The sequence below is a fragment of the Cucurbita moschata genome, unplaced genomic scaffold (assembly GCF_002738365.1).
Source record: "Cucurbita moschata cultivar Rifu unplaced genomic scaffold, Cmos_1.0 Cmo_Scf00001, whole genome shotgun sequence".
Lineage (NCBI taxonomy): Eukaryota > Viridiplantae > Streptophyta > Magnoliopsida > Cucurbitales > Cucurbitaceae > Cucurbita > Cucurbita moschata.
Genome location: NW_019268517.1, coordinates 2,696,551 through 2,723,061, shown reverse-complemented (window position 1 = coordinate 2,723,061; position 26,511 = coordinate 2,696,551). Strand labels below are relative to the sequence as shown.

Genomic DNA, 26,511 nt, shown 5'->3' with positions numbered 1-26,511 from the left:
AAAAAAAAAAAAAAAAAAAAAAAAAAAAAAAAAAAAAAAAAAAAAAAAAAAAAAAAAAAACCTATGGTGACCGCACGGGCTGCTATGGCTCATCGACGGCCCAAGTTGGATATTGTCACACGCTCTTTTGGTCTTTTCCTGACATCAAAATCAAAATGAAGATATACTTGTTTTAATAATTGTTTCTAATTTAACTTTAAAATATGATTATTTAAACAAAAAAAAAACAAATTTTATTATTTAATATATATATATATATATTAACGTTTCAAAATTGCTGTTAGATGAAAAGTCGACACGTCTGTCAGCCTTTCAAATTTAAACCCAGATAAGCTTCTTAGTTATCGTAACGTCAATTTTTCATCTAATATTTACAAATTTATATTCTAATTATAATTTAAAACGTTTATAATATATATATATATATTAATACAAAATTTATATTAGAAAATGAATATAAATGTCATCCATTAGAAAGTTTGGTTTAATGACCTATGCATTATCATCATAGCCTCCAACTACTTCTCAATAAAATTTATTATTTTTTAAATTATTATTATTTAAATTTTTTTTAAAAAAAACCCTAATTCCCAATGTTTTTTTTATTATAAATTTGGCCAATTATCGAATTATAAATATTTTATTGATTTTTAAATTTATTATTCAAAACATATTATTTTTTGTGACGCTCGAGTAAAATAGGGGTACATGAATAAACCAAAATTAAATCTGAATGACAGCAATCTTAAAAATAAGATAATTATTATTTTTTAAATAATTACAGGTCGCACTACTTATACCAACCACGTGCATCTTTATTTTATTTATTTATTTATTTTTAAAATTTAAAATTTGAGGTTGTAGGTTTGCAAATGATATGGGTAGCCAACATTATCTTAAAAATAAAATAATATAAAATTTGTAAAAATAGACAAAATTTGGAGTACGCAATTTTGCAATTATTGATTTTTGGAAATAAAACAATATTTTAAATCAAATCCCAACTTTTGAGCTCCTTTTTGGCATGACAACACATCGGCAAACCAGTGGCCATAGATGATTCGCCATGCATAAAACTGCCACGTGGCTGATGACAAGTATATATTTGGCAATAAACGTAGAACCCGTTGCAGCTGATTTTTTATGCCTTTTGGACGGTCCGATAGTACTTGTTGACGATGTGTTAGTGGCGTGGGGCCCGCACTGCTCTGTTAGAGCCACGTCAGCAATCGAACGTGATTGTCACGCGCCACCGGTTACGGCGGTTACGTATTTCCACGTGGGTTATGTAATTAAGGGATATAATTATAATATAAAGTATTATTTGAAAATTTTGCATATTTTTTTTTATAAAATTTTTAAATTCCAAAAACAATTTTTTTAAACTACTTTTTAAATTTTAGTTTCATTTTGAAATTATATTAATTTTTAAAAATTACTGTACATAAGTTAGGGATTGTTTTTTTAATTATTTAAAAAAAATTATATTTATCTACGAGTCCATTAATAAATAAAATCTCACACCTAACCCAACCCAACATTTACCATTTGAGTTCGGTAGCTCGAGTTAGTCAGGTTATCAGTCTTATGTACATTCATATGTGATCTTATGAATGATAGTTTATCTATTATTATTTTCGGTGGTCGAGTGGATCTTTTCTTAAAATTATTTTAAAATTTGTTATTTATAAAACTAAAATCTTATAAAAAAAAATTAAATATTAAACATTAACACGTCACAAAACATCACTAACATCAATTACAAACGTTAAATATTACTAATTTTTATAATAATCTTAGAAGTAAGGTTTCATTATAACTCCATTTTTTGGTTGATTGAATTGACCCGACAAAATAATAAAATAATTATAATTTGAACCCGGTCGAGTCTTTATAATTTTTAGGTAGTTTGGGTTAGTCGGGTTCTCAAGTCATATAAAAACTCCTAAATGAACATAGGTATGAAATAAAAAACGACAGAGCTCAAGCTCGTATCCAATAATAGTTAAGGAGTATATAAGTTTTCGAATCTACATCCAACCATTATTAAGAGGGTATAACGACGAGGATTTGATGGCTGCGCGTGGTGTTGACGCGCGAGTGGTGGTAGTAGGTTTATTTTAAAAGCTGCTGGGCATGTTCAATGCTGTGCCACTGAAAACCGAATGGATGGACTATATAGCCGTACCTCATTAGGCAATTCCTTCACAAAATTTACACTCTATTCTCTCTCCTCTTCCCCTCCTCTTCCTCCCTCCCTCTGCAACTTCCGCCATTTCTTCTCAAAAACCTTAAAGGAAAACTCAAATTCTCTCAATGAAGGTTTGTTTCGGAGTTCCTAATTTGCCGTTCTTCTGCTCTCTGTTCTTTCCTCTTAACATTTGCTCTGTTTCTCTTTGCAGAAGGTCGTTCTGAAACTGGATTTACCGGACGATAAAGCCAAGAAAAAGGCCTTGAAATTGGTCTCCACACTCTCAGGTCAGACGCCAAGCCGAATCTCCAAAAATTTCGTGTTCTAACTTCGAATCTGCTCTGTTTTTGAATCGGTATATTCATCTAGCGTTTTTTAAATTATCGAACAGGAATCGATTCTATTGCGATGGATATGAAAGAAAAGAAGCTTACAGTGATCGGAGCCGTGGATCCGGTGACGATCGTGAGCAAACTGAGGAAGTTTTGGCCGGCGGACATAATCTCCGTCGGACCGGCGGTGGAGCCGAAGAAGGACGAGCCGAAAAAGGAAGAAGGAAAGAAGGAAGAAGAAGGAAAGAAGGAAGAGGGGAAGAAGGAAGAAGAGAAGAAAGGAGAAGCGAAGAAGGAAGAAGAGAAGAAAGAAGGAGAAGAAAAGAAGAATCCGAATCCAAACGACGCCGTTTTAGAACTGGTGAGAGCTTACAGAGCTTACAATCCTTATCTTACAACTCATTATTACGCGCAGAGCATAGAGGAGAATCCAAATGCCTGCGCCATCTGCTAATGAAACCAGACCATGTCCAAGCTTGGGGAACTGTAAAAATGGGGGCTACCGCTTTAAGTAGATGTATAAAAGGAAGAACAGATGTATATTAGGTATTGGATCAGTTTTTTCCCCCTCCTTTTCTGTTCTTGATGTGTTCTTCGTTCAAGTGATTGATTATCTGTTTTGTGTTAAATTGTGTTGAAAAATGGAAAGGGACTGATTAAATTTTGATTGGATTATGTGGGTGTCGAGAAGAGAGGGAAATTCTTGGCCATTAGAGGAATTCAGGGTCGGTGATAGCCATTAATTGATTGTTGTGTGTATGTACTTTATTATATGCTATGAAACTAGATGGTTCAATCTTTTAACTTTTATGTGAAATCTTAGGAAATAGATGGCGGAGACCGAAAATTCCTATCTCTACTGTTTATGTAGAATTTTAAGCAATATGTTATTTTCGGGATGGGGAAAATACGAATCCCCATCGCTGAAACGATGTGAATTCAAATCTCTTTCTATAGAATCTTATGAAACAAGTAGCCGAACAGGGATAGAGATTCAAATCTCTACCTTTTACGTGAAATCTTATGAAATAGGGAGTGTAGATGGAAAATTCAAATTTGAATTTCTACGTTTTACGTGAAATCTTATGAAATAGGTAGCAGAAACAGAAATAATTTGAATATCTATCTTTTCAATGAAATCTTATGAAACAAGTAGCAGAAACGGGGATGAAGATACCTTTTATGTGAAATTTCATGAAATAGCAAAGGGGATGGAGACGTCGGTCTCGTGGATATCTCTAATCTTAACCAATAAAAAAAAGAAAAGAAAATACGCTAGGCTCGAACTGGTTGCTTTTTCTTTTACTTTAGTGTATTTTTTACTCAATTCAAATATTTATTCAAGTTTTTGTTAAAAAAATGTTACTAAGTAGATAAATATTTTTATTATGATAACTCAAACGGTACGGGTTTGATTGGATGAACACTTCTATTTTCTTATAAAAAGTACATCTTAAAAATACATAGGGTCGAAAATTTAAAATATTTAATATTTTAATATTTTAATATAAAAAAATGCGATAAGTTTTAAGTTGAGTTGAAGGGACATAATTGTTTTTATTAAAAAAAATGTAGGTTTTTGGTGGCTTGTTTAAAATCATAGCCTCTTGATTGATTTCAAGATTATTTATTTATTTTAATTGTTTTTATCTCTCAAATTTAGTCTATAACTATGATTACTTATTATTATTTTATTATTTATTTTTATTGATTAAAACGTATCATCGAGACATAGCGTCTCAAATAGGGGTGAAAAATTTCTGTATAAATAAGAAATGGAAAGGAAGCAGAAACGAAGTCATAACAGATATTATATTCTATGCAGGAAATTCTCGTCCTAATCCCAGTAAAAAATATATTGAAATTTCAGATGAAGATTGAAATAAAAGAAATTTCCGTCCATATCCCATATTAATGGTATTTTTTTAACTTTTAAAAAATGTTTTTTTAAAATTAAAAGTAGTTTAAATAAAGTTTAAAGTATTTTTTAAACTAATTAAAAAAAAAATCAACCAAGGTTTTAAAATATTATTTAAAAGTATTTTAAATATTTTTATTAATGTAACGGTATATATTAAATACACACACGTTTTGTCGTAATTTTTGAAAGAAATTCGGTAGTGACGAACGACAAGTCGGCTTTCCCGGTTGATGGTCCCATTGACGTAACCATAAATGAGTTTTGACAAATCGAAACCAATGGTTTTTCTTTACGCTTTGTTTTTATATTTAAATGTGTGGTCAAATCCCAAACACCATTATTTCCTAGAAAAAAAAAAGAAGCAAAATAACTTTTATTTAGTAGACAAAAATAAATATATATATATATATATATATCAAACTTGCTCGATTATAGCAGAAATTGTCTCAATCGCATTCTTGATGGCAGCGGACTTGCAATTGTGTGACACTTACTTTTCAACTGCAAGTGAGCTAAACCAATTCATTTTTACGTCGCCTACGGCCAAGCGACGTATGCTCGAGCCTTTAGTCTCAGTTTAAGAATAAGGTTTTAGAAAACGAGGGCAGAGTGATATTTTTGAAAGAAACGTTATATATGCAAGTAAGAGAGTAACAATAACGGTTCACAGTATATAACTTTTCGACAAAATAAATTTTGTTTACCCGTTAACCAAAAAAGGTTGGGAATATAAATTATATTTCCTATTCTTATCCTCGTCCCTACCAAATCCTTGCCCGTGTCACAAGGTCTCATTTTATATAAATATATATTACCCTTATTATTATTATTATTATTATTTTAATGTTGAAGTATTATTATAATTAAATATAGAAAAAATACATTTTATTATTGAAACATCCTTTTTATTTGATAAGTTAATCTTGTGCCACGGCCTACGGGCTAACGGACAGTCTTAGGTAGACAGTTTCTATGGGGCGTAGGCCTCCCAAAAGGTAACGGCGGCGTGCAAAGGTTTCCTCAGGCCAGACGGAGATTGGCCCCCAGATATGGACCGAACTGTCTCACGATTTTCTGAACCTAGCTCACGTACCGCTTTAATGGGCGAACAGCCCAACCCTTGAAACATACTACAACTTCGAGTGGCGAAGAGCCGACATCGAGGTGCCAAACCTTCCCGTCGATGTGAAGTCTTAGTAAAGATCAGCTTGTTATCCCAATTAACTAACAAATAAAATCTTAAAACTAAATAGAAAATTAATTAGTAAAAATTTAATAATTGAAAATAAAAAAGCGTTAATTTATTTGAAATTACTTTAATAAAGAAAATGAAACAAAAAAAATAGTGAAAATTAGCAATTATTGCATTTTTTTCATCTTCCCTTTTTGGGTAACCGAATTATAATAAATTAATTAAAATAGGTGGATTATGACGCAAGCATATTTATTTAAAACGATGTCGTGTTAAAATTGCAAAATTTAAATAATATTAAAAACAATGGCCCCAAGCCCCCATATCATATTCGTTTGATGATTCGGACTTGACTAGGATTTGTCTGAATTGTCTCCCTTCAACATTTTTTTGTCCATAAATCACTCTTATAAATATTTTTTTTTCCGACACACAAAAATATAATTTTAATGTCGCATGTTCAAAATTTAAATAAATATTTTAAATTTAATTTATTATCCTGTTATTATATGTGTAATACCCGAGATCCACCGCCACTGGATATTATGCTCTTTGAGCTTTCCCTTTCGGGCTTCCTTTCAAAACTTTAAAACGCATTTGCTAAGGGAAGGTTTCCACACCCTTATAAATAGTGGCTTGTTCTCCTTCTCAACCAACGTAGGACATCACAATCCACCCCCCTTATAGGCCCAGCGTCCTCGTTAGTACTCTTTCTTCCTCCAATCGACGTGCGACTGCCCCAAATCCACCCCCTTTGGGGTCCAGCGTCCTTACTGGCACACCGCCTTGTGTCTATCCCCCTTCGAGGAACAGAGAGAAGGCTGGCACATCGTCCGGTGTTTGGCTCTGATACCATTTGTAACCGCTAGCAGATGTTGTCCTCACTAGGGAGGAGAACAAACCACCATTTATAAGGGTGTGGAAACCTTTCCCTAGTAGACGCGTTTTAAAGCCTTGAGGGGAAGCCCGAAAGTGAAAGCCCAAAGAGGACAATATCTGCTAGCGGTGGATCTGGGTCGTTACAATAGGCAAATGGTCTTGGTCAAGCCTACCGCTAGCAGATATTGTTTGCTTTGACCCGTTACGTATTGTCGTCAGCCTCACGGTTTTAAAACGTGTCTACTGAGGAGAGAGTCTAGCCATCCTTTGATCAGTGTCTCATAACGTCCAGTGATTGGCTCTGATACCATTTGTAGCTGAGCAAAACGAACTTAATCTGTTAGTTGTGGGCTCGAGCTGTTACATCATGTTACCTAGAGAAAGCTTCTCTAAGATGATTATTTTTTTACTCTCAACAAGCAAGCTTTTTCGAAGGAAAAAAAATGAGAAGTTACTGTTCATCCCCTCGTTAACTCGGTAAAGCGGCTTCAGTTCTTCTTCTCCTTCATTGTCACGGGTCCTTTTGACATAACATTCTCAACTACTCGATAGTCAAAAAACTATATGAACTAGGACACTTCTCTAACGTTTTCCATTCTTCGATTAACCTAGCTGGTTACCTTTGAAAACATGCTAATAATTAATCGAAAAATATTCTCGAGCAAACGAAAACGAGATCTGTACGAGATTTTGAAGTTAAAAGACGATAATAATTCAAACGACGTACTTGAATTTGCGCGTTATATAAAATAAATAATTTTAGATTTATAAATACTTGACTGATGACGCAATTAATTATATAATTTGCAAAGCATATAAAATTATGGAGAGTGAATTATTAATTTGTAACAACCATAATAATTCATTGGTTATTAAATTGGGCAAATATTAATTAAAATTAAAGTCGATGACTTTTGTTGGGACACCTCGGGCAAAAAATTAATAAAAATAAAATAAAGGGACTTTAAAATAATATATTTATTTATTTAAAAGAACTTTAAATAATAATAATAATAATAAATCAAATAAATATATTAACGAAAACAATTTTAAATCTTATCTAGATCGATATACTTTTAAAATTTTCATTTTAATTAATTTTTAAGGTAAGATTTGGTTAATTTTTAATTTTTGTAAATTAATAAAAAAAATATATTAGAATTTTGGATAAATAAAAATGACGTATTATCAATGTGGATTAAAATCAATAATAAAAAATATATATATTTTTTAAAATTAAAAAATATTTATTTGTTCAACAATTATAGGTTCATTGCGCACAAATTCAACCATCTTATTCAAATAATAATAAAAATAAAACTGAATTAAATTAAAACAAAATTAATAAGACCCAACGGTTCATGGCCCAGCCCAGGTCCCTTCTTCGTTTGCTCCAAGTGGGTCGAGCCCACTGTTTTTCAAAGCCCACCAAGACATGTAATTTTCAACCTTAAATTAATAAAAATATTCATAAATTTTATATTTTACGAATATATCCTGAAATTAATTTTTTTTTTTTAAATATTAGTTTTGGATGAGAACGGTCGGTGCTTTATTTAAAAAACACCCTTAAACTTTTAACTGTGTTTCAATATATTTCGATTTAAAAAAAAAATAAAAAATACTCGCTCGTTAGTTTTTTAGCCTAACAATCTCCTCCTTTGATTGTCTTTCTTAGAACGAGTATGTGTTCCCTCACGTGTTCTTCACAGACGCTGCTAACTATTGTTCTCAAAACCTAGATAGAGTAAATGCACTTGACTTTCACCTGATAACAATGATAAAATTTGTTCGAACGGAGGAAGACGTGACCTGCAACGTAGAAGAAAAAACACATTGGTGCAGTGCTCGTCCCACAATTTAGTTAGGAGAACCGGAGTATAACAAGATTTTACGTACGAGGAAAAATTTACCCTTTTTAAGTTAAAAAGATATTTATCTAAGAATCTGACGACTTTGTTTGTTTCTTTTATCAATTAGGTTGAAAATGAGAAAAACCGAGCTAAGCAGGGACTCAACCTTGTCTCTTATTAACTTATTTTGTTTTTATTTTATTTTGGATACTTTCTTGATCCAATTTTACCGTTGGAGATGTTGTGATCGGTTAATAAAAATGACTAATTTTATTAATTTTATAAAATTAATAAAATTAGTAGAAGAATAAATTTGAACGTTGCTGAATTGAAAGACTTTGAAAAGGGTGAAACGGTCATTTGGCATGGTCTGGTTCTTACATTGTAGTTTTCGTCCGTTTCTTCTCTGAAGGCTGCCCAAACCAGAACCAAATCAGAAACCACCATCAAACCACGAAGCAATAGCTCTCTCCTTCCTTCTTCCTGCCGCTCAGCGTCTCCGTCGAGAGGTATTTCTTCCAATTTTCCGTCGGAATACTCTGCAATTACTCCCTGTTTGATTGCGCAGCTCCTCCCTTTTCTTGCCTAGATTAGATCAATTTTACTCTTCTGGCGTCTTCCCCTTCTTGTCACCAGGCTTTGTTTCGGCAAGTGAGGTCTGCTCTAGTTCGTAATTAGTTTAATTTTCCTTCTTAATTCTATTTTTTCTGGATGTTTGGATTATGAATTGCCAGCACAATAACAGGTTGGTCTGACTGCTAAATTTAGCCATGTTTGTTTTTTTGGATGGTAAAGTTACTTTTTCATCATCAGAGATACAGCTCTGCTGTTGAATCATAGTCAATCTGTAAGATGTGAATCGATAAATGGAAATGTTGGCTTAGTTATTAGCGCCGTCCGAATTTGATACTCATGATTTAATATCGTGAATTTGGATGAACTTGTGTGAAATTTTGACTTGTTGATTTGGTGATGAATTTGGAACACATTTGGGCTGAGTGCAAAGCGGACGTATTGACCTCAAAGAGAAGAATCCATTTCAGAAAAAAGCAGAGATCTTCGTGGATTTTTAATAAAATTGTGAACTGGTTTAAGTTGAAGCAATAGATGCTTTATTTACCACAACACTGTACATATTTATCCGGGTTGAGTTTTTGCTTGTCATTAGTGTCTATAAAACTTCATGGCTTTTTAGTATGTTGCTTTGTTTAAACTGGAGATTTTTTTTCTTTCCTAGATTTAAGTTTGAAGTAACTACATGAACAAACGGATTCCTTTAATGGGTGTGATACCGATGTCGATGTAATGTCACTGTTTGTTGCAAGGGTTTTAGATTTTGTTGGAATGAGTAACTAGTAAGTTTTCCTTCATGACACGAAAGGACTGATTCATTTTCATTCCATTTTTGTTTGTTCATACTTTTGTTCACTTTTTTTGACTCAACCTGTATCAATTTGGAGGGTTTTGAACCAAATGGGATTAGTAGGGTTTTAATGTTACAGTTTCTGATGAAAATGTGCTTAAATATATTTTTTTTTCGGGTATGGGTGTGTTTGGGCTATTCCATGGCTTGATTTCATCTTTTTTTGGGCTGTTCTACGGCTTGATTTTGATACTGCTGTTGCTTCTCTGATTTTTTTTCAACACTAGGTTTAAATGGATCGACTAGTTTCCTTGTTGATAACTTGTATTCTTTTATTCCAGACCTGCAGCTTACAAACTTGAAGAACACTTAAAGGGATCTGGATCTGTATAATTTCTTCCTTTTTGTTAAAAGGTCAGCTTCTTACTAGATTTGACAATAGTTTTGTTCATTTGATGGAAACTCGAATTGGATGCAACTTCTATCAGTTAAGCTTCAATGGCATATTAATAGAATCACATCATCACTTTATTTCTCTGATATATTCTCTGCGAACTAGATGAGAGAGGCTAGAGATGGGTCCAAGAAAGACATGCACTCAAAAAATCCATCTGTCAGTTCACTTCCCCTCATTTTGGATGTCGACGACTTTAAGGTAAAGACCATGTCGACGACTTTAAGTTTCCCAAGCAATTAATACACGATTCAAGATAGCCATCTTATTTATCTTCTTATGAATTTGGAAGGAGCTTTACTTATATATTGAACTTGTAGGGTGATTTTTCCTTTGATGCATTGTTTGGAAATTTGGTGAATGATCTCCTTCCATCATTTCAAGAGGAAGAAAGTGATTCAATAGAAGGACATAACAACATCAGTAATGATGTCTTCTCTAATGGGCATTTACGGGGACAATCAGATACAATTAAATTTTCCCAAGGGCTGTCTACTCCTTTGTTTCCAGAAGTTGACAAACTCTTAACCTTGTTCAAGGATTCCAGCCAAGAGTTGGTTGATCTTCGAAAACAGGTATGGAATTTTATTGAAAACCATGAGAGTTCCGTCCAAACATCATAAATCTATATGAAAGGCTTTGACATTGCCCCTTCATTCTGGTTAAAGATCGACGGTAAACTTTACAATCTCAAGAAAGATGTCGCTGCCCAAGATTCCAAGCATCGCAAGACACTTGCTGAGGTTTGTTGACTGTAGCATATTGCTTTTTGGTCATGATAAAAACTTAAAATGCACAACCATTTAAAGTTTGAGTGTCTGTCATGCTGATGCATTTATAATATTCAACTTCAATTTCTACTTTTATTTTTATTTCATTCATTTGGGAGTCATTTGGTGCAGTTATTACTGTAAATTAATTAATCAATTTATCAGTTAAGGTTCAATAGTAATTATGGATATCCACCATCATGTATTGTTGGTAACACTGATTAATTTGTTACTCTTTTCCTCTAATATGATTTTCTACCTTCATTAGGAGAGAGAGCTTGAAAATCTCTATTTTTTTTGCATTTTGGAACTGATAATGTTTCAATGTTTGACTTATCAAACATAAAATCAACAGTTGGAAAAAGGTGTAGATGGCCTGTTTGACAGTTTTGCACGGTTAGATTCACGTATTTCAAGTGTTGGACAGACTGCTGCAAAAATAGGAGACCATCTGCAGGTAATTCCTTTTGTCCTCGATGACATTTAAGTTTTTTTTGAATCACTGGTTCATGAAATCTTTTAATCGTGCCACTATTATGGAAACTGGGACTAAGATTTTTAATTTGCTTGGTTTTCTCTCGTCAGAGTGCAGATGCCCAAAGGGAAACTGCTAGTCAAACAATAGAGTTGATAAAGGTACTATAAGTTCATTGATTGACTCCCATCTGTGTTAGTATATATGTTCTTTTTTACTTTAAGACTTCTTTTGGTTTGTGTTTTTCGAAATTAGTGTTCTTTTTCTTTGTACATTTTTAAGTTAATTGTAATGAAATGAAAAATATACTTATAATCAATCACTGCAGTACTTGATGGAATTCAATGGTAGCCCTGGTGACTTAATGGAGCTTTCACCATTATTTTCTGATGATAGCCGTGTTGCTGAGGCAGCCTCAATTGCACAAAAATTGCGTAAGTCATCATCATTAATGTTGGGGTTAAGTTCAACCATGTTTCAGTTCAATCCAATAATGTGATAGATTTCTATTTAACCTAAAGTCTAAAAAATTAAATATGACTATCGTATACATGTGCCATGGTCTCGACTTGCGATGCCGTTGTCTGTCGTACAAGGGTGCCTTGCCTTTACCTGAAATAGAAGTAGCACGTGGTTTGAGTATTTTAAGAAATACTTAGCAAGTGACCCTACTATTGGGGTTAGATGCAAACACATATAATCATGAATGAGACCTATCCTTTCAATCCGTATTCCTTTAGGCGACTATCCTAAGCGGGTAATTGGATGTGTATTTACTATTCTATACACGGCCTACACGTGCGAGTATGGACCCACCAGTCGGTTCGCACACCTCTTGGGCCCCTTTCCTGGTCGGGCTAGCATTCCCTGGTGCTATTGCTAGACACTCGGTAGGAATAGTGACCGTTGCAGCATTATGATAAACATAATGATCGTTTTTCTGTTTCATAACGTATGTGTCCGTACCATCATAAAAGGGGAGATTCCCCCGATGCATGTAACACTCAATGATGCATGAGGTCCCAACAGTTTCATTTATTAAATCACGTAAAATAACTCCTTTCATTTTCCTTCCTATCATATCATTTTACAACATAGCTTTTTTAAGGCAATATCAGGGTCGAATATTGTATCATTCATATCATACATTGTCTTATGTCATATCATGCACATAACATGTCTTTTGACATATCATATTATATCATGCATGTATCATATCCTATCATATCACAAAACATGTCATAACATGTATTATATCGCCAAACGTGTTACACCATAACATATATCGTATCATCAACACATCACATCATAACACATGCTATAACATTTACATAACATATCATAGTCATGTCATATCATATCATATCATATCATATCACAGATATATCATATTCTTATCATTTCATAAACGTATCATATTCATATCATTTCATAAACATATCATAGCCATATCATTTCATAAACATATCATAGTCATATCATTTCATAAATATATCATAGCCATATCATTTCATAAACATATCATAGTCATATCATTTCATAAATATATCATAGTCATCTCATTTCATAACGATATCATAGTCATATCATTTCATAACATATCATAGACACATCATTTCTTAAACATATCATAGTCACACCATTTCATAAACATTTCACACATATCAAGCATATGATACGAGCGGAACCATGAGGCACGTGTCATCATACAACATCAATTTCTAACTATGTCGATAGTAAGACTACTTATTTGGTTGGCTTTAGCCGAAGTTTCTATCTAGTTTTGAACCGGCTTGCCTTCGTTCCTCGAATTCTTTTCCACTTATACCGAGGTGCTTCGCCCTATCAAAGACATTCACCTAATTCCTTCAGTAATTCTAATTCCTAACTTAATTTAACTTAAATAAATATGCCAATATTATTTCGCTGCATGCATCACATAACCTAAATGTTGTTTATGTTGGTGCAACTTGATAAAACAAAAAAAAAAAAAAATTGGAGAATCGACTTACTGTGACGACCTCTTCTTAAAGACAATCGACAATCCTTCCTTCACCACCAATTGGAACTCATGGAGAATTTCTACATGCTGTTATAATAGCTACTGTGTGAGGCAAACTTCTTGCTGTAAATGGAAATCTGGAGAGAGTTTTTGGTGAGAGATTGGAGTTTTGCGTGACAGGTTGGTTAGGGGAGAAATAGTTGGGGGAAGGATAAGAATATTTGCTAAAATCACCCCACCTAGGTGGTAAAAGTTCTTTATCTATAATCATCTACAGAATCAAATAAATTACAAATGATATGGAAAGAGCAAGAGTAATAAATGGATACAAGATATTTTCCTATAATAAAAGAGCAAATATGATATCTATGGTAAACCGTATTGGAAGACAAATATTTAGATATTTGTCTATAATAAAGAGTCAAATATGGTACCTAAGTAAATTGTAATGGAAGGCTAAATATCATACAAGATATTTGCCTATAATAAACAATCAAATATGATACACATGGTAAACATTCAAGGCTAAATATCCTTAACACCCCCCTCAAGCTGAGCGTCGGATTTGAACGAACATGAAGCTTGGATCTGAAAATTCAAAGAGAGTTCAAGAAATACTTTTTATGAAGATGTTAGCAACTTGGAAATGAGAAGGTACATACTGTGTGCGAAGTTTGCCGGCGATAACAAATTCCCGAAGGAAATGATAATCTAGTTTAACATGTTTGACTCACTTGTGAGAAACCGGATTAGAGCTAAAAAAAATAGCACTTTTCTTGTCACGTAAGAGTGAGTAAGGGCCACTATGAAATAGGGACCTTAAGGTCATGCAAAAGATGCGTAATCCAAAGAAGTTCAGCAACAATCGTGGCAAGAGCACGATACTTAGAATCATAGCTGGAGCGTGAGACAGTAGGTTGCTTTTTGGCACTACAAGAAACGAGATTGTTACCAAGATAAATAGAATAACCGGATATAGAACGACGAGTATTGAGACAACCAGCCCAGTTAGCATCCGAATAAGCTAGTAGTGCACTAGGAATAGTGGATGGACGAAAGGTAAGATCAGAGTGGAGTGTTCCCTTGACATAGCGAAGAATATGCTTGATAGCAAGAAAGTGATATACAGTAGAGGCATGCAAAAATTGACTAACAGAATTGACAGCATGAGCAATATCTGGACGCGTAATGGTCAAGTACTGAGGGGCGCCAACAAGAGATCAATAGAGATTAGGATCAGAGAAAGGAGAACCGCCAATAGTCAGATGTTGAGAAACAACCATGGGGGTGTGGACTGATTTGCTATCGAGCAACTGAGCACGAGTAAGATATATCGAACATTTTTTAATTGACTAATAAAGAGACCATCAGGAGTGGGGGAAACTTCAAGACCAAGAAAGTAACTGAGAGAACTCAAATCCTTGGTAGCAAACTCAGAATGAAGCTTGCGAGTTAAGCAGTCAATAAGAGATGGGTTGTTGTCGGTAACAATAATGTCATCAGCTTAAAGAAGTAGATAGATAAGGTTAGATTGCTGATGAAAGACAAACAGGGATGCGTCAACGCGACTATAAGAAAAGCCAAGTGGGAGAAGAAATGAGCTAAAATGTTGAAACCAGAGGAGCTTGCTTTAAGCCATAGGGGGCTTTCTTTTATAGACAAACACGAGTGGGAAATCAAGGATCAACATGCCCAGGAGGCTGTTCCATATGAATATGTTCAATAAGAGTGCCATTGAGGAAAACATTCTTGACATCAAGTTGCAGAAGAGACCATTTTTTGTGACCGCAATAGAAAGCACAACACAGGCAGTGGTAGCTTTGACAACCGGACTGAAAGTGTCAGTGTAATCGAGACCAGGAACTTGAGTATAACCTTTGGCAACAAGACGAGCTTTGAAACGCTCGACAGATCCATCCGACAAATATTTAATGCGGAACACCCATCTAGAGCCCACAATGTTGGTGTTGGCAGGGTGAAAAACCAAAGTCTAAGTATCATTTTGTTGTAAAGCTCGAATTTCTTCATCTATGCAGCAACCCAAGCAGGATTCTTAGCCGCAGATTTGAATCATTTTGGCTCAATGGATGCAAGAAGAGTAGAAAGAAGTCCAAATGAGTCCGAAATACCAAGATTTGCTGCATGACGAGTCTTGAAGATACCAGCTTTGACTCGTGTGATCATAGGATGAGAGCCCAAAGAAGAAGAGGAATCCGCAACAGGTTTAATAGAGGTTGGATTAGAAGTCGAGGGTGGCAAAGAGGAACCTGCAAGAGAAGTATCAACCTTCACAGACTCATCCATAAGGTCAGAACAAATATCACACGGAGATGAGCTGGATCGAAGAATGTGCGGTGAAGAAGTGGTAGGGATGAATCAATATGGTAAAGGTGCCCTAGCAGAATCAAATGTTCTTAAAGAGCTTTGTTGATTCATATTGCAAATCAAATGTTCTTAAAGAGCTTGATTTTGGGCCAGCACAAAAGTCACGGTTTTCCTTTTCTGAGTTTTATACTTCATGTGGAAGAACGGACCTCCCCCAAAGATCAAGTGCCTATTTTCATGTACTTCGAATTGCCAAACTCTATATACTCACAAACCAGAAGAAAACAAACTATTCACTATTCATTTGGACCTACTGCACAAATCCATAATTTATGAATCCTTTTGTGTTTTATTATTTTGGACGTTCAATTCCTTTTATAAATCGTCTTATTATGAAATTAATTTCAAGGTTCTGTAATCATTATGCCAACTTTGTGTGATTGTTACATGTTATTTGTTCTAGGGTCATTTGCTGAGGAAGATATTGGACGACAAGGAATTTCTGTTCCATCAATTGTCGGAAATGCAACTGCCAGCAGGGGTTTAGAAGTTGCAGTTGCTAACCTTCAGGACTACTGTAATGGTATGGCATCTTCATTTTAATGTATCGATATGTTTATTACGTTTGATATTGCTAACCCTAAGACCTAGCCTGTCATGCCCCCCCACCCACCCACCGAACGAAAAACGAAAAAAAGTAAGAAAAGCAAAGTTGAAACTATTGATCTTTTGTTTCTTCATATTGAGTTTCCGTGGCACATTTTCCTGAATATGATGATTTTTTCCAAAAAAACATTTGTATGGTTCCGTTCTTACTAATGTCGGTTATATTACGAGCAATGTATTTTTTTCTTTTGTAGAATTGGAGAATAGATTGCTGTCTCGTTTTGATGCAGCATCGCAAAGAAGAGAACTATCTACTATGGCTGAATGTGCTAAAATTCTGTCACAGGTATCTTATGGATCCTATCAGCCATCATCTTGATCTCTTCACTGAATTTGCACTGCCCCACTTACATGATCTATATCTTTAAAGGCTTCCGCTAGTGGATATTGTCCTTTTTGGGCTTTCACTTTCGGACTTCCCCTCAAGGTTTTTAAAACGCGTCGGCTAGGGAGAGGTTTCCACACCCTTATAAAGGGTGTTTTATTCTCCTCTCCAACCGGTGTGGGGTCTCACAATCCATCCCCCTTCAGGGCTCAAAGTCCTCGCTGGCACTTGTTCCTTTCTCCAATTGACGTGGGACCTCCACCAAATCCACCTCCCTTCAGAGCTCAACCTCCTCGTTGGCACATCACCCGGTGTCTGGTTCTGATGCCATTTGTAAAGGCCCAAGCCCACCGCTAGTAGATATTGTCCTCTTTGGGCTTCCCTTCAAAGGTTTTAAAACGCATTTGGTAGGGAGAGGTTTCTACACCTTATAAAGAGTGTTTTGTTCTCTTCCCCAACTGACATGGGATCTCACAATATCTTTCATTCTTCTTCTTTTTTCAAGTATGTTTATAATAGCGAACATTGCTCGTTGATCACTCATGCTATTATGAACATTGCTTGTTGATCACTCATTAGGTTGCATATTAATGTCCAAGTTCAAAGCAGCAGATTGTTTTCGCAGATTTTAATTTACAAGTTTTCTACTTTCCCTATTATTCCTATTTTTAGGAGGGCCCAAGGGCAGGCTCTAGAATTTTGACACGTCTTGTCCTTATTATCCATTGTCGTTCTCTTGCACCAGAGTTATGTTCCATCTGAGCTGTTCATTACGCACGTCTCTGTTTAGAGTGTTGTGTGGACTCTCAAGATAACAAACTGTTTATGTTAAAGAAATTAGACCATACAAATTAATTAAGTATTACATTGATAATGATTGAGTTATTGAGTAAATTGTGGGGGAAACATGTAAGTTTATCTAAGAATTAGCACCTTTTTTTTTTCCAGAAAAAATTTGATCACTGAAAACTTCCATGCAGTTTAACAGAGGCACTAGTGCCATGCAACATTATGTGGCAACACGTCCCATGTTTATTGATGTTGAAATTATGAATGCGGACACCAGATTGGTCCTTGGTGAGCAGGGTTTGCAGGCCACTCCGAGCAACGTTGCTCGTGGGTTATCTTCCTTGTACAAAGAAATTACAGGTTAGAAAGTGGAAAGGCTCACTTATTTGGGCTTTTGGTAAATGAATTTGTTATATCTTCTTGATCGTTTGTTCTGCAGATACTGTACGAAAAGAAGCTGCAACAATCATGGCCGTATTTCCTTCTCCCAACGATGTTATGTCGATCTTAGTCCAGGCACGTTACAGCATTCTCTCTCTCAGCTGCCTTGTTCAATATTTTATCTTTTACGCAGGAATTCGGTATTGTATTAGCAATGAATCTGATTTTATGATGTGTAACTACAGCGTGTATTGGAGCAACGGGTCACAGCTCTTTTAGACAAGTTATTGATGAAGCCATCCCTTGTGAATATTCCTTCAATGGAAGAAGGCGGGCTTTTGTTAGTGGGTGCTCCTATTACAATGTTGAAGTTTATACTACCATTTGATCTTCTATATTGGTCACTGTGTAATTGTTTTGAGTATTCATTTTCAGTACCTTAGAATGCTGGCGGTGGCATATGAGAAGACACAAGAGCTTGCAAGAGACCTACGAGCTGTTGGCTGTGGTGATTTGGACGTTGAAGGTAATAACTGATATTTTCAAAAAATATTGGAAAGCTTATTATCGGTAGGTTAAATTAATAAAAATACGTACTTTGTCTAAAAAAATACATCGAAAATATTTTTGACTTTAACGGTTAGTATTTTGTTTAAAAAAAATGCCCTTAAATTTTTTAAAAAGTTAAAAAAGACTCTTATTGTTAGTATATCGACAAAACTTTTAGTTTCACGTTTAAAAAATACTCACGAACTTTTAGCACTAATACCCTTAATCTTTTTTTAAAAAAGTTATTGTCTTTAATATCCGCTCTCTCCTTGGTTCATCCTATGGCTCAACAGTTCCTCGTTTCTCATCTTTTGTCTCTCGCTTCTTGAATACCTTCTTAATTCTCTTCTTTCGTTCCTTAATCTCTAAAACTTCTCCATTTTTCTTTCCTCTGATACTAGAAAGGAGAAGCTCTCTCATTTATGGGCATTTCCAAAGATAAAGACAAGAAACTTCAACACCAAAATAACCAAATTTTTAAAGTTATCTTGAGTTGGGAAAGAACCAAACTTAAAAATAAATTATCTATTTACGTGTTGAAATCTATTAATTCATGAATAGAGTGCTCATAAATGAGAGAGTTCTTTTTAAAGTTTTGATATTTAAGATGGGAGAAAAAAAAAGGAGAAATGAGGGAAGTTTTAGATGTCTCAATGAAAGAAGGGATTAAGAGGGTATTCAAGAAGTGAGAAAAAAAAAAAAAGAGAAATGAAGAATTTTTTAGCCATAGGTTGAAGCAGAGGAGAGAGAGGAAATTGAAAAGGAGATGATCTACGAGGTGCAGGTAAACAGTTTCTATCCACATACTAACGGTACGAATTTTTTAAAAATAGTTTAAGGGCATTAACAACATTTTTGAAAGTAAAACGGTATTTTTTAAAGACTTTTGAAAGATTAAGGGCATTTTTTAATGTTAGTATTATTTAACTAGTTATTTAGTCTACTACCTGTGGAGTAGCTTCATCCAATATCCAATACTTTATTTTATCATGCTAACATAAAGTTTAAATGGTTTATACAGGCCTCACGGAGTCTTTGTTTTCTGTTCACAAGGAAGAGTATCCTGAGCATGAACAGGCGTCTCTCAGGCAGCTATATCAGGCTAAGGTTTACTACAGATGCTTTGTTTTGAATTGAGTTTTCAACACGTTTTTACCAGGAACTAAACGTGCATGCTATGCAGATGGAGGAGTTGCGCGCTGAGAATCAGCAGGTTCCCGAGTCATCTGGTACTATAGGACGTTCGAAAGGAGCTTCAGTATCAACTTCACCTCAGCAAATTTCTGTTACTGTTGTTACAGAGTTTGTGCGTTGGAATGAGGAAGCAATTTCTAGATGCACTATATTCTCATCTCAAGTAATGTTTATTCCATCAATCAATCCTGTTATCCATTATGCATTCCCCATTAAACGGTTTCACATTAAGAACTACTGAAAAGGTCGAATCCTGTGTCGTTATATCTGCAATTAATAGTGTATTCAAATCAGGTCTTATCCAATGTATTAATGTTTAAATGTTTTGAAAGTTGGAACATAATTTTTTTATAAGACCTCATACATTGGGCAGAAAGAGTGGCTTTGAGCGATAACATTCATTACATATATTTTGAACCTTTTTTTTTCATTTGTTAACGTCATATTTTCCCGCAGCCTGCTACTTTGGCGACCAACGTAAAAGCTGTGTTTACTTGTCTGCTTGACGAAGTAAGTCGAATCAAGTCAATCGCAAGCTTTCATATATATATATATTTTTTTGGCACCGAATGTACTTAGTTTTTTCTTTTCTTCCCATTCCTTTGTAATCGCAGGTCAGTCAGTATATCACAGATGGGCTCGAACGGGCTAGGGATAGCTTGACGGAAGCAGCTGCTTTGAGGGAGAGGTTTGTGTTGGGTACTAGTGTTAGTAGAAGAGTGGCGGCTGCAGCTGCATCTGCAGTAATTATCTGATCATTACTCTTTTTGTTGCATTTGAAACTGTCTTAGATTTGTATTATTGTAGAAGGTATTGCCTTAGTTTACACTAAAGTGACAAAGGAGAGACTGTCTTAAATCATGGTGCAGGCAGAAGCAGCAGCAGCAGCAGGTGAAAGCAGTTTCAAATCTTTCATGGTTGCTGTACAACGTTGTGGTAGTAGTGTGGCAATAGTCCAGCAAGTATGACGATGCTTTCTTTTATTTAGCCACATTGAGACCAACTCCTTAATGAGCAAAGAAATGATTTGAACTTTCTTTTGTTAGTACTTTGCAAACTCGATTTCCCGGCTCTTGCTTCCTGTGGATGGTGCCCATGCTGCTTCGTGCGAAGAGATGTCAACAGCTATGTCAAGTGCAGAGGCTGCAGCTTATAAAGGACTACAACAGTGCATTGAAACTGTAATGGCTGAGGTCAGTTGTTATCTTGTGTCTGATTCCAGTTGAAATAATGAATCAGTGGGCGTGTAAGCTGATTCATTCCCAGTCTATCTTTGCATAGAATTTTATTCCCAACCCATTGACTCAACATACGTCTAATTTATCCAAATGTCATAATTTCTTGTGATATTAACAATATGCAGGTTGAACGGTTGCTTTCTGCTGAGCAGAAGGCTACGGATTATCGGTCTCCCGATGATGGAATAGCTCCTGATCATCGGCCAACAATTGCTTGCACGAGGTACATCGAACTGAAAGAAGTTGCAAACTCATTTTTGGAATATAAGAAACAAGTTATGTTGAATTTATAATGCCGACATAGAAGGGAGCATTTGAAAATTGTAGCCAAAAAAATGTAAAACGATTACTTTTCTAACTTTACTCATGAACTCAAGGATCCATGGAAACCAGTTGACTGAAGTTTGTTATTTTAGGCTGGAAGTTCACGATTACTCGATAACTGAACATTGTCTTGGATGTACATTTTTTCATAAAAAAAAACTAATCAATGTATCTTCTTTTGTTTGACAGAGTTGTGGCTTACCTTTCTCGCGTGCTCGAGTCTGCATTTACTGCCCTTGAAGGCCTTAACAAGCAGGCTTTCTTAACTGAGCTGGTATGAGTCTGAATGTGCTTGGGTTTACCGGATGTTATAATTAGTGAATAATTGCATCAGATAGAATCTTGTAATTTCGCAGCATATGTTGAATCAATGGGAAACAATGTAGAGAAATTAACGTGAATTTTTTCATTGCAGGGAAACCGGTTGCACAAAGGCCTCCTGAACCATTGGCAGAAGTTCACTTTTAATCCTAGGTAACTGCCCATCTTCTAGTGTTTATCATGTGAAAAGTTATGTACCCATGCTTGATGGTTACATCGTATTTCGTATTAGCCAATTCCTTTGCTGGGTGATGTTTGGATATGCTCATTGGTCAATAGAATGTTGGCTGAAGTTATGACGTGTAGTTATATGCTTATTCGTCAACTGAATGATGGAAAAAGTCATAATGTATGCTCAGGTGAGATCCCACATCGGGTAGATTAAGGGTGTGGAAACCTCTCCCTAGTAGATGTATAACCTTGAGGGGAAGATATCTGCTAGTAGTGGGCTTGGGCTGTTACAGCTCATGGTCAACGTAATCTACCCGAAGTAATGATGTATGGTTATGTTTATCTGTCAACAAGATGTCTTGTTCACTAAGGATTGAGATAAAAAAATTTGGTGCACCAAACCTTTGAGAAATCTATGAAAATATTATTAATGTTTTTCCATCTCGAACCAAAGTTGGTATATATAAAGATACAAGGTCCATTTGGCTGTGCAACCAAATTAGAAAATGATTCAACAATGCTTGTTGTTAAACCCGAGTAACGACATGTTTAGCCTCTACGATCTGTTTAGAGTCTAAAAGAGAAACTCTGCATCATATTAATCTTTATCTTAAACTTAGGTTACATTCTTAACACCGAGCTCTCATGTGAATTGGGTCTTTATTTTGATAAATGGTATTCTTTTACATGTGTACTATAAGCTAGAAATTTTAGGTGGTTATGTGTAGAGAAAGTAGACGATGAAGCTCACCTTTTGCGCTCATAGTCATTACTGTTCAAAGAATCTGGGCAGTAAAGGATTAATGTCCACGTCCATTCGCATTCCTAGTATACAAACAGTAGAGAAAAAATTATTTACAATGATTTGCAGTAGGTTTGGCAAGTATTGGCCGCCAGACTTCTGGAAGTTTCCAATAGCTAGGTGATGTTACGGTGAAGGGCAGATGTATAACATGTTGGCACATGGGTGTAGATATTGTCTGCTTTGGCACGTTACGTATGGTTGTTAGCCTCACGGTTTTAAAATGCGTCTATTGTGGATAGGGTCTAGCCCTACTCCGACTAGTGCCTCGCACCTTTCGGTGATTGACTCTTATACCATTTGTAACTGCCCAAGCCCACCGCTGACAGATATTGTCCGCTTTGGTTCGTTATGTATCGCTGTTTGCCTCACGGTTTTAAAACGTGTCTACTATGGAGAGGATCTAGTCCTATTCCGATCAATGCCTCGCACCGTCTGGTGATTGACGGCGATATGTAACGAGCCAAAACGGACAATATCTACTAGCGGTGGGCTTGGGCTGTTACAAATGGTATCACCGTCAATCACCTGACGTAGTAGGGCTAGACCTTCTCCATAGTAGACGCGTTTTAAAACCGTGAGACTGACGGCGATACATAACAGGCTAAAGTGGACAATATCTACTAGCGGTGAGCTTAGACTATTACATATGCTCTATTTCTTTAGCTATGCTAGCTTTTAACATGGTACATGGATTTTAAATTAGGTTAAAGCTATAATTTTTATTGAGAACAAATAAACCATTCAAGTAATTTCTAATAAGAACAAACCTATTGGTAATTACTTTTTCTTCCTGTTGGAAGTGACGAAGTTGAGCAATCATTTGACAATTTAGAACTAGAAATCTCTTGTATTAGTTTGCACCTTTTCTGTATCAAAAAACATTGCTGTCTATTTGTTCCAATGTATTTATACGGATTAAGATCGCATTTGTTTCACTGAACTCGTCTGTGCTCGTGCTTTTCGTGACTACAGTGGAGGCCTTCGTCTGAAGCGTGACATAACGGAGTATGGAGAATTTGTTCGCAGTTTTAATGCTCCTTCTGTTGATGAAAACTTTGAGTTACTGGGCATGTAAGTAGGCTTGTTCTAGATGTCTGACATTACATCATCCATTTTTTATGGCTAATCTCTCGTTTGGCCTACTTTTTTTCTTTTTCCAGCTTGGCCAATGTCTTTATTGTTGCTCCTGAAAGCCTTTCAACTCTGTTTGAGGGCACCCCAAGTATTCGAAAAGATGCACAAAAGTACGGTTTGTTACATAGATTTGTCCTAAATTCATTTGATTATAGAATATGGTGACGCCATTTTCAGCACCTTGTTTTTGTGATGATACGAACTTGTTCGTCTGGAATCAGGTTTATCGAGCTCAGAGAGGATTACAAGAGTGCAAAACTCGCATCCCGACTCAGTTCTCTATGGCAAAGCTCAAGTTGATAGGAAACCGACCTTAAATCCGAGCTATAACCTCGTAAGTCTTGTATTTTAGCATCCATTTAGCTCTGTACAAGCTGCATGACATCATAACACACCCGAATTAGTAGCGTTACCAATATAGAATTGGTCACCGCTTCAACTGATGAACAGAAAAGCTGAGCTGAGTAGATTTTTCATCCTTTGGTCACTGTTTATCATTATATTGTTTGTGAAAAGAATCCAAGTTTGAATGCATTTCTCTGAAGTTGTTAGGAGTATGACATAGCTTTGTTATTAAGATTTGAGTTCGTAGGTTGGCTTTGTGGGACAGGTAACTTTAGGGAAGGGAACTCAATTATTTCCCATGTTTGTTGTAAGTTTGTAAATGATTTGCCCTGTGTGGGGCTTTGATACGATAGTGTGATGGTTTGTTTAAATCCTCTCTCCATTTGATTTCCCCTCCATTGCTCTGTTCCTCATTTGTATCATTTTAGAGTTCTTGTTTGCAGCGTTTCTGCACTTCGATCGTTTGTGGTTATAATTTGAGAACGTTCGGGCTTCTAAAAGTTAGAATCTGTCCTTATGTTATGATAGAAGCTCGTAAATAGTCTCCACCTTAAGTACTATTTACGAGAGTTTTATCTAGAGACGTTCTTGTTTTGTCACAATCGCACTCTTGATGGTAGTGGACTTATGATTGTGCGGCACTCACTTTCCAACGACAAGTGAGCTAAGCCAATTTGTTCTTGCGTCGTCTACGGCCAAGTGACGTATGCTCGAGCCTCTGGCCTCGGTTTAAGAGAAGGTTTTAGAAAATGAGGGCAGAGAGAGATTTTCGAAAGAGAGACTTTTTAAAGAGACGTTATATAAGCAAGCAAGAGAGTAACAACAACGGCTCACAGTATATAACCTTGGATAGTGTTGTTGCCTCCTATTTCAATCCTTGTCTCCTGAAGTTTTTCATTTATTTTTATGGGGATCGGAGCAGAGATCGGGTGGTAGTGTTTTTTGGAGTTTTAAAGTTCAGTCTTTGAGTTAACTTATAGCGTTTTGAAGATTACAGGTAGCTTCATTGAGACGGTCTCATTCGTTAATTTTTTCTTGCATAGATAATGTGAGTAGATAACTTCTCGAAAAATGGAATGTGTTTGTGCCAAACCCACTACATAAGTCGAGGGCTCCGTACTTTATAGACTATTTCACTTTATTTTGTTCTTGTTATTTACTTTTAGCTTGAATCAAGGACATTATTGAAACGTACACCAAAGTTCAGGAGTATTTTTTATTGTTTAGCTTGTACTTTATTTCGTTGTCAGTTGTCACATCTCGTTATTTCAGTCAACATCGGCCTATATTAGTAATTATTAACTTAGTTTAATACAGAAGCTACGTAAGGGCGGGGCGAAATTGAAGGTCCGAGAATATATAGATCCCATCAAATAACAAACATAAGATGAAGAGTCGTTTTCTTTCCTTTCAAATTGTCATATATCGCAGTTAAATGTGTGACAAGTTATAACCGAACTATCACTATTATATCTCATTTCCCTAACTGGAAAATGAACGTAGCTTAGTTGAAATGTACATATATGACCAACTTCACTAGCATCGGTGAATACGACATATTGATAATGAAGTGACAATGTGACAAAACTTCATTTTGATACCGATATCAATATCGTCTCATGTATAGTAATATTATATATGGCCCAATGTAAAATTTTGTGAGAGTAGGAGGATCAAAATGTAAAATAAAAATTTTAAAATATTAAAACTAAAATAAAAAATAATAATAATAAAAAAAATAATATTCTAACTGAAAATTTGTATTATTTCCAAAGAGATTCCAAAAATAAATAAATAAATAAAAAATCCAATTATATGTTATCCATATTTGATGTTTTAAATTTTTTACTAATTTATTTTATATCTCAAGTCTTTCAAATTAATTATTTAAATTAATAAACAATTAAAAAATAATGTAGAAATTGAAAAATAGTAAATATGGAGTGTCCACTTACATGTACAAATATTATTTGGTTATTTATTTTAAATTTTATTATATTTTAGCTCTGTTAATTTCTGATATTTGTAATTTTAATAAATCTTGAAATTAATTTTTACAAATAATTTATTTTCTAAAAATTTTAGTTTTTATTAACATTTTTTCTATAAAATTTAGGAAAAAATGATTTAGAATGTGATTATTATTATTATTGTTTTAAAAATTTTGAAAAAATTAATTTTAATTTATAAACAAAGACTAATTTTGTAATTCATTGAAAGTGTAGTAATTAAATTTAAAGTTTTTTATACAAAGAAAATAAAATAAAATAAAATGCATTTTAAAATTTTGAGTATTACAAAATTGCTGAAATTTCTTGAAATATTAAAATAAAATTAAAGTTTCTTGCAAATATTATTTTTAATATTATAAAATAATAATAATAATAAGAAGGCAGTGGCGCTGCAGAAGTTGGGGCGAGTCCCATTCCTACACGTAGACTTGTGGCAGGCACGTCTTGGTGCACCCAACACGTTCGGAAAATTTTATATTTTTCAAAAAAAAAAAAAAAAA

At 34.9% G+C, this 26,511-nt stretch overlaps 2 protein-coding genes across 4 annotated transcripts; both read left to right on the top strand.

Annotated features, from left to right (window-relative positions):
- The first annotated feature begins 2,141 nt into the window (after window positions 1-2,141).
- LOC111442376 (heavy metal-associated isoprenylated plant protein 39-like) lies at window positions 2,142-3,196 on the top strand. Its single transcript, XM_023079768.1, has 3 exons — window positions 2,142-2,322; window positions 2,403-2,478; window positions 2,583-3,196. The coding sequence occupies exons 1-3, from the start codon at window positions 2,317-2,319 to the stop codon at window positions 2,975-2,977; spliced, it is 477 nt and encodes a 158-aa protein (XP_022935536.1). The 5' UTR covers window positions 2,142-2,316; the 3' UTR covers window positions 2,978-3,196.
- Window positions 3,197-8,754: 5,558 nt separating this feature from the next.
- Window positions 8,755-24,390, top strand: LOC111446858 (exocyst complex component SEC10b-like). Of its 3 annotated transcripts, none has more exons than XM_023085777.1 (26): window positions 8,755-8,877; window positions 10,073-10,145; window positions 10,291-10,386; window positions 10,506-10,760; window positions 10,854-10,928; window positions 11,311-11,412; window positions 11,541-11,591; window positions 11,759-11,864; window positions 16,221-16,340; window positions 16,618-16,709; window positions 17,729-17,897; window positions 17,977-18,053; window positions 18,164-18,262; window positions 18,354-18,444; window positions 19,489-19,574; window positions 19,651-19,824; window positions 20,118-20,171; window positions 20,276-20,404; window positions 20,531-20,623; window positions 20,708-20,854; window positions 21,025-21,122; window positions 21,413-21,497; window positions 21,639-21,697; window positions 23,493-23,591; window positions 23,681-23,764; window positions 23,876-24,390. In XM_023085777.1, exons 3-26 carry the CDS (start codon window positions 10,291-10,293, stop codon window positions 23,952-23,954), a joined length of 2,520 nt encoding a protein of 839 aa, XP_022941545.1. In that variant the 5' UTR covers window positions 8,755-8,877; window positions 10,073-10,145; the 3' UTR covers window positions 23,955-24,390. The 3 variants fall into 3 exon arrangements, with proteins under 3 accessions (XP_022941545.1, XP_022941555.1, XP_022941547.1); XM_023085787.1 differs by having other exon boundaries at window positions 8,755-9,019; XM_023085779.1 differs by having other exon boundaries at window positions 8,755-9,024.
- The last annotated feature ends 2,121 nt before the right edge of the window (window positions 24,391-26,511 follow it).